Source organism: Octopus bimaculoides, chromosome 3 (genome assembly GCF_001194135.2).
Source record: "Octopus bimaculoides isolate UCB-OBI-ISO-001 chromosome 3, ASM119413v2, whole genome shotgun sequence".
NCBI lineage: Eukaryota > Metazoa > Mollusca > Cephalopoda > Octopoda > Octopodidae > Octopus > Octopus bimaculoides.
Window position 1 is genome coordinate 71,833,395 of NC_068983.1, and position 8,815 is coordinate 71,842,209.

The following is an 8,815-nucleotide window of genomic DNA, read 5'->3' on the forward strand; positions in this document are numbered from 1 at the left end:
GTGTCTTACAGACAAAATATTAGAAAACGATTATTCAACAAGCACACATTGTAGTTTAACCTTACTTCAGCTCCAGTTAAGCAGCTCAGTGACCAATGGCAATGAATCTATGATTACTTTGTCTATTGTTTAACTCAATAATCCTCAATCAGGGTCCACATAAGATTTTGATGCTAAAAATTACATGCAATAAATTGGCTACAATACACAAAATATTTTAACAATTTCTCATACAACTTCCTAATAATATTTAATCATAAAAATATAAGATTTTTAAAAACTTCAAATGGCTATGGAAGTCCAGTAGAGTAAAATAGGAATTAAAAAAATTGGTTGAAGACCACTGGTTTAACTAGAACGTCTGTCAATGTCTTTCCATTTTCACCATCAACATTTAAAGTATATTTTCCATGCTGGAATAAGTTGGATGGCTTGACAGGAATTGATAAGGCCAGGGGCTGCACCAGATTTAACAATTTGTTTTGGCTTGGTTTCTATGGTTGGATGCCTTTCTTAATGCCAACCACTTTACAAAGTGTATACTGGGTACTTTTTACATAGCAGCAGTACCAATGCTTTATATATGGCACCAGCACCTACACCAATGTTCTTTTTCCTGATGCTTGAATATGAAAGATATTTGGCTGGTATTTCTAGTGTGTTAAGTGGACATGTAGAAGCAGCCTGAATGGCTCATAAATATGCAAATGTTGTCAAATGTAAACTCACCTCCAAATTTGAAAACTGATCATTGTCAGTGAACTCACAGACCTCCATTTTGTGGGATGTCAGGTCCACAAGAGCTGTTCCAACCATCTACATTAAGAATAAAAAAACTTATTTTTTATATTTAATAGAAAGTAGTTTTCTATATAAATACAACCACATAAAAACATCATCGTTGTCAACGTTTAACATCTGCTTTCCATGCTGGCAAACTACAAATTTTAATTTGTAACATGACTAGTGTAAAACTGCTATACTAGTGATCATAGAGTAATTAGTTTAATCCTTATATGAATGCAAAAAGTGTTGTGATTCTGGGTAAGACACAATCCCCTGTGGACTAATCTGCCTGAATAACAAGTCCTACATCTATTCATTTCATAGTTGAGAGGAAGAGCATCTAGAGATAAAAATAGTAAAAGAAGAAAAGACAATATCAAAACTATTAAATAATGGATGACTAATCTTTTATGTAAGAGTATCATCATCATCATCGTTTAACGTCCGCTTTCCATGCTGGCATGGGTTGGACGATTTGACTGAGGACTGGCAAGCCAGAAGGCTCCACCAGGCTCCAATCTGATCTGGCAGAGTTTCTACAGCTGGATGCCCTTCCTAACGCCAACCACTCAGAGCGTAGTGGGTGCTTTTACATGCCACCGGCACGAGGGCCAGTCACAGGGTACTGGCAACAGTCTCGCTCAAAAGGTGTTTTTCACGTGACACCTGCACGGGAGCCAGTCCAGCGGCACTGGCAACGACCTCGCTCGAATGATTTTCTAACGTGCCACCAGTACAAGTGCTAGAAGGCAATGACTACGCTCTAATGGTGCTATTTACGGGCCACGAGCAAGGAAAGACAGCTGCCCTGGCAATGAACATGCTCGTCATTGCTGTGATAAAAAGAAGTTGCTTAATACAATTTGAACCCTACAAAATCAAGTCCATGTAATGAATAAGCTGAATGAAGACAATGACTGATGTAGATGAAATCAGTTCAAGCTATGAGGGTATTGTTAAATAAGGCAGGGAGTGTGACCAAATTCAGAGTGACAGATGTAGCGTACAAATGAATATTCACCAAGGCTTTGTTCTCAGCCTACACCCAGCCAACGCAGCTCCCAAGAAAAGAACATAGGAGCTTTAGGATTAGGCAGGTACCCTTAGGAACATTTAATCTGATAAACTGATTCTCATTACAGAATTTGTTGGGGAGGTTTGAAAGATGGGAAATGTGAGCCCGAAGAACTAATATTGCGAAGACAAATTTTCAGAGAGAGAGAGAGAAAGAGAGAGAGAGAGAGTGTGTGTGTACACAAAGATTTGTGATCTAATGCAGAAATGGCCATATTTAATATGTTGGCAAGACGTTTGTAATATAATAGATGTAATGGAATATAAGGCAGACTAACAGGCAAACCAAGACATCAGATGGGTCATGTGCACAGGTGTTAAAACAGGAAAGAATTTTGAAGATTATTCATTAAAAGTGGTAGCACAAATTAACTAGATGGGTCTTCTGAAAAAATAGTAAAAGCTAGAGAAAAAAAAACATAGATGTTTAGGGAATGGCTACATTGGCTGGAAACGAAAGACTTCACTTTCCATGAAATGGCAGGTTGTTTGAAGCCTGTACATAAATGTGGTTTTGAGTGTAAAAACCTGTAGGATCTGATGAGGAACGAACCAAGTGTGATTCCCTGGATATGCAATGTCAACCTGTCTGTGAGCAAAGAGAGGCCAACAGCATTTAAAAGCATCAACCAATATTTGAAAGAAAGACTACTGCTGCTATAAATATATAATGCAAATGCACAACTACTAGTTGATGAAAAAGGCGTTATGAGTTGACAAAAGTAATGGTAAACCAAAGCAGAGATGGGAAGAGATCTGAGAATGTGGGGCCTCACAGACAAGATAATCCTTGATCTGAAATATACTGTACTGCAGACTCAACAAACCACAGAATTAGGAAGAAAAGGACTTAGTTGACTGACTGTGTATATACTGAAGCTGCAGACACACAGTAATATATCTGTTGTTAAATTCTCAGACAAAACAACAGTAACTCAATGGAGATAGCATTTCAAATTTTATATAAATCTCAATGCGTACATAGACATTTCTTGTACATATATAAAAATGACTATGCTAAAATACACAATTCAGCAAATTGCTGAGGCTAGGTCATGAATAAATGTTTAATGAGCACAAAATTAAGGAAGTTAATCAGTCTATGTATGTGCTTTTGTTTACAAATGAAATAATTTTTTAAGTGTTTAGGGGCTTTGTTTTCCATAAAAGAAATCAAACAGACATACCTGTTGGCCACTGACTGTACCAATCTTAACAGCTAAAACTCCAGTAGCACATGACATTTCACAATTAGTGAACAAAATATCTTCAAACTGAACCAGGTTTCCAGGTGAAGCCTTTCAAATGAAAAAATAAAAATAAATTTAATGGAAAGACATTTAACATCAACTCTAAAACCACCAATATTTTTAAATAAGAAAAAGGGTCACTATTCAAAAATGCATTATAAGTAAATCTCATAAATTTAGATGTCTGAAAACATGTGGTTTTTGAAAAAATATATTGATAAGACAATTCTCATGATTCCTGTTAAAATATTAGAAACAAACAGTTTGAAATTCTCTCAATAAGTTGAAAGTGCAAGGCCAATTGATTATAGTGCTGAAGTAGGAAATGGACTATATCCTATATGAAGTAGCCTAATCACATATTTATGAGTGACGAATTGTTAACCAAGAAAAGGCTAAATGGATGAGATTGATGCACAAGATATTTAGCAGAGAATTACAAACAAATTAGCAAATAAATAGTGAAGAATAGGTCCAGTTGGGTGCTGAAACTTAAGCAAAGAGATAACTTGTGACTGAGAATTGAAAACCACTAAAAAACTGAGGAATTATTTTTTTACTGGAGCATTCTACTGTTCATAAAACATTAACAAAAAAGGAATTAAAAAAAAGTTCAATGTCTAGATTAGACATTTCTTAACCATTTTTGTCCCACACCTCACTTCTAGTCTGCTCTACCATGAATGGACAAAGTATATAGCATGTTTGAAATTAGTTTTCATTTAAGACTTTATTGTAAGTTTTATTCAGTTGCCACTGAGCTAAATGGTAAACAAGAACATTTTTATAAAACTTAAAATTACCTTGAAATCCAATGACCATTCATTTTTACTTTTGGATCTGTAAAGCTCCACTCTATAAGCTTTGACAAGTAACAAATCACGTACAAGTGACTCAAAGTTCAATTTGCTTAATACCACAGATTCCATCTTGTTTGAGCCTGAAAAAAAATATATCTTCTTTAAATACAATCCTCAATTACAAAACCAACTTATCATAGCTTTTAAATGAAGATTTTGGAGATTTGTAATCACTCACATTAAATAGCTTAGACATTATTTACAATGGACGGATAGGTATTCCCATCCTGTTTGTTGTTATCACAATGTTTTGGCTCATGTACTTTTCAGCCTTCATTATTTGACTAATGGGGTACATTGTTCTCATTCCTAAGGTATGTTGCTGTTATTTTTCAAGTCTCTAGTGCAGATATGAATGTAATATGGGAACCAGCATTAAGTAAGGATAAAATACTAATTTTATAAGCCCTAAAATTCACTCTAAAATTGCCCACGGGCAACATACCTTAGGAATGAGAACAGTGTACCTCATTAGTCAAATAAAGGGTTGGGTTTGAAATTCCATCAGAACACCTAATGAAGGCTGGAGAGTACATCAGCCAAAACATTGTGATAACAACAAACAAGGTGAAGACACCTATCCGTCCATTGTAAATAATGTACATAATACCTCATCCCCAAAATATAGAATATTAAATAGCTTAGCATTGGTTATGAATATGTGAGTTTCAGAAAATTTAGTGACAAAAGAGCAAAAAAAAAAAAAAGGCTTTGTTTTGGTATTATTTTTTTGCTTTTCATTACTAAATTTTCTAAAACCCACAAATCCATAACCAATGCAAGGCTATTTAATGTGAGTGATTATAAATCCACAAAAACTGCATTTAAAAGATAGGCTTTCTTTTCAAAGGCAGACATAATTTCATCACTAATCAGTTGGTGAACCTCTATCAGTGTGTCTTACATTAAAGTACAACAGACTGGAGATGGTGTTGTACTCTGCATGTAAAAATAGCTTTTAAAGCTAAGACGCATGGCTTAGTGGTTATGGTATTCAGCTCACGATAGCAAGGTTGAGAGTTTGATTCCCAACAACATGATGAGACCTTGAGCAAGACACTTTATTTCCTGTTGCCCCCAATCCACGCAGCTAGCAAAAGTAAGGTGTACATGTATTTCAAAGGGCTCACCTTGTCAAATTTTGTATCATGCTAAATCTCCCCGAGAACTATGTTCAGGGTATGCATATCTGTGACATGCTCAACCAATTGCACATTAATTTCATAAGCAGGCAGTTTTGTTGATCAGATCAACTGGAACCCTCATTGTCATAACCAATGGAGTTTCAGTTGTACGTTTGTTTTGTTTTTCACTGATTGGCAAATTCACTTACTAACATTGCAACCACTAACTCACAGACTATTTATTTCTATTACTTCTACAATAGCACCTGCTTCTTTGAACAAATAAACTACATACATGCATTCCTTATTTCCACTTCACTTCATCATTTGAGTGTCTCAGGTACCAAACCCTACACTAAATAGTTTTTTTCCAATTCGTCCTACCTAGAATTTCCTTGTTGCTCATTTTCCCAAAGAATTTCAAAATGAATATTAACCACATCAGCCATAGCATTTTGGGAGAGTCTGCAAAGGGCATGGGCTCTGCTTCTCCCCATCCACCTATCACAAATATTAATGCCCAATGGATTCTTCAATTAACATAAATCATTGAAAACATGTGAAGATCACAAAATATACAATATACATATGAAATTAATGTAACATTCAGTAATTATTTACCGTTGTAGATTCAAAATTTAATTGAATTTACAACTTCAAAATTATTTAGTTTTGATGGTACATTAAAACAGGCATACCAGAACCAAGATATTTCACGACACCCAAGGTTTTGAATACTTCTTTAGCCACAAATAATGCATCGCTGCCATGGACTGTATAGTAATCCTAGAAATAAATTATAATACTTTAGAAGGATATAACAAATTTAGTTAGTATGTTTGAATAAATATGAAATTTTACACTAATTTTTAATGACAAGAGCACAATTAGATCTCAGCCATACACCTTAAAAAATGCAGTGTGCAACCTGTCTTTTGAATCAAAAGAAAATCAATCAAACCTTTTCCTCAAGTCCACCAATTCTTTAAATTATATTCTGGTTGTGATTTTTACCTTTCATCAGCATTTATAAGATCAAGGGTGAGATGAAATGTAAAAAATTGCCAAAGAAAAATTCCTTTGAAGATATTTTAATTTTCAATTATTTTCCTTCGTAAACAAACTGACCCCTAATTTGTAGTATTTAAATAATCTTCCAATTACAGTCTTTCGAACACCACAAAGAATAACACTAAATATTCTTTAAAACTTAATCATTGAACATAAAGTATCGACATGCACAATATACAAATATTTATATCACTAAGAATAGGTGATAAGTTGCTTCCCCTAAACTGTTATTAAGTTCAGTAAAGTAGAGCTAGAGCAAATGCTACGAATTTAATAGAAACTAAATATTAGAGCAGTAAAAGGGTACAGAGTCTTTCTAAAGAAGATTCTCAATATTACGCCAACAGTGCCGCAAACTTGATTTCAGGTCCACATTCAAAGTAAAAATTTTTCAATGTTTATTTTTTTAAATAACTCTCAACTGTATGATGATTGATAGTAGGTTATCAGTCGCTCTATTTAACATCTGGAACATAAATGGAATCCAGTCTGTTGCAAGGGCCAGTGCACTCACCTTCCTCTTCCGAGGGATAGGTAGGAAAAAAGCCCCTCCCTCACAAAAAAATTCATGCTGATTCAACAAAGACAACCTAATCATGTTTAGATTCTAGAATTGAAAATTACGAATAATTACGCAAAACTTGGTTCTTTTAGAGAAAAAAATGTTAATGTCTTTACAAGAAAAACAATACTTACTGTCCGATCAAATATCCTAAGCGTCGCACTGGACTTCTGGGGAATATATATAAAAAAAAGGGTATTTGTTATTGTCATCATAAACATTCTGTAACTAAGAGGGTCATCAGCATCTTTAATAAAGAATCTATCATTAGTTTATTAATGAATGCCTATATAATAACATTACATGACTCAGTGGCAAAATCAGAACAATTCAACACAAACAGCATTAACGCTGAAAACTAAATTATGGCTGAGTGCATATGAACTGAAAATTGAATGAGATAATTTGCAAATTTATTCAAACATTATATTCAGAATACAAGTCACATAATTTTCTCTCTGAAGCGTTCTTAAACTGCATATCATCAAAGTGAAATACATTGGAAAATTTCTCCAGAAAGTGGTGAAAAACAGGGTGATGTCAGTCGTTCAGACCTTTTATAGCGATACAGTTAATCTCTCGTAGCTGTTCTTGCCTTTCACTGAAATATAGGTAGGCTGTGTGGAGGCGCAGCGGACTCGCGGTTTCGATTCCCAGACCGGGCGTTGTGAGTGTTTATTGAGCGAAAACACCTAAAAGCTGCACGAGGCTCCAGCAGGGGATGGTGGCGAACCCTGCTGTACTCTTCCACCACAACTTTCTTCCTGTTGTACCTGTATTTCAAAGGGCCAGCGTTGTCACACTGAATATCCCCGAGAACTACGTTAAGGGTACACGTGTCTGTGGAGTGCTCAGCCACTTGCACGGTAATTTCACGAGCAGGCTGTTCCGTTGATTGGATCAACTGAACCCTCGACGTCGTAAGCGACGGAGTGTCAACAACAACAGGTAGGCTGTAGTTCTAAACTGGGGATCTGAGCGAAATGGTTCGAATCCAGGCAGAAATTTCACTACACTTTTAATAAACTATTACTCTGCAAACTCAAGAAATCACACTCTATAGAAATATTTGTCGACCAGAACCTGTTATAAACAACTCTTAGCGAGTTTACACGATTGCACAGAGCTTTTCTTAAATAAATTCAGATTTACCAAGTTAAAATCTGCGAACTTTTGCTTCTGTTCAGCAGTAGTACAAATAATATTACACTCGTGTTTGAAAGGTAGCTTACCTCCGGTAATTTTCGAAAGAAAGATATAAAACCCTGTTCCTGGATACTGTCTGCAATAGAAAAATAGCACAGATTATTAAGGTTTCGGATTTCATTAGAGCTGTATAATTACGGAATAAAAAGAATGGATGGAAACTTATTTAGTATAATTTTACTTACCTAACTGGAGTTCTTTACTGCTTTGCACAGCCATTTTGAATGTCACTCAACGCGGGAAATGTAAACAGGAAGTAGCATTAAGAACCGCGGGAAATGTAAACAGAAACTGACATTAAAATCTGCGGGAAATGTAACTGCAGCCTCCAATGATTTAATTTATTGATTTCAATTAGTCAAGTGACATAGTTACACTACTGCATCAGTCTGTTCTGACGATATGATAGGAGGTTCAGTGTGTGAGACGGAGTTGGCTTTCAGTAATCAGTTGGTGACAGTCTATTCTAAGAGTTAGAAATATCTTAAAATGCCAGGTACTACTCAAGCAGAGCGGACCCGAACGCGCAGTCGCGCTATCGCGCGTCCGCGCTAGCTAGTCGTGAGTGGTCGATCCTACGAAAAGTGCGCGCGTGCGCACGTGCAAATGAATGCATGTGTGCGCGTGCGAGCGTATGCAAATTAGTAAATAATTTCTTTTAAACAAAGTAAATAATTTTTTGAAAATTACTTTTTTCTTTTCTAAACAACGTAGATAGGTAGAAGGAATAAAAATCACACACTATCTGTTTTTGTTAACTTCATACATTTTTTTTCTTTCAATTAAATTTTGTGAACAAAATAATTTTTATTTTCTAAACAACGTAAATAAATTTTAAAAAAGGTGCACATTGGGATTAGACACTGAGGGAAACTTGATATG

The 8,815-nt window shown here is 35.3% G+C and overlaps 1 protein-coding gene across 1 annotated transcript in view; it reads right to left on the reverse strand.

The window, feature by feature from the left end:
• Positions 1 to 8,447, reverse strand: part of LOC106868054 (DNA mismatch repair protein Msh2) — a 39,269-nt gene extending 30,822 nt beyond the window's left edge. The window contains exons 1-7 of the mRNA XM_014913164.2: positions 8,119 to 8,447; positions 7,960 to 8,009; positions 6,862 to 6,897; positions 5,793 to 5,880; positions 3,914 to 4,050; positions 3,048 to 3,158; positions 730 to 816 (exon numbers count right to left, since the gene is read on the reverse strand). Coding sequence (XP_014768650.1) covers positions 730 to 816; positions 3,048 to 3,158; positions 3,914 to 4,050; positions 5,793 to 5,880; positions 6,862 to 6,897; positions 7,960 to 8,009; positions 8,119 to 8,152 — 543 coding nt within the window. The 5' untranslated portion in view covers positions 8,153 to 8,447. The remainder of the gene's footprint in view (positions 1 to 729; positions 817 to 3,047; positions 3,159 to 3,913; positions 4,051 to 5,792; positions 5,881 to 6,861; positions 6,898 to 7,959; positions 8,010 to 8,118) is intronic.
• Between the last annotated feature and the right edge of the window lie 368 nt (positions 8,448 to 8,815).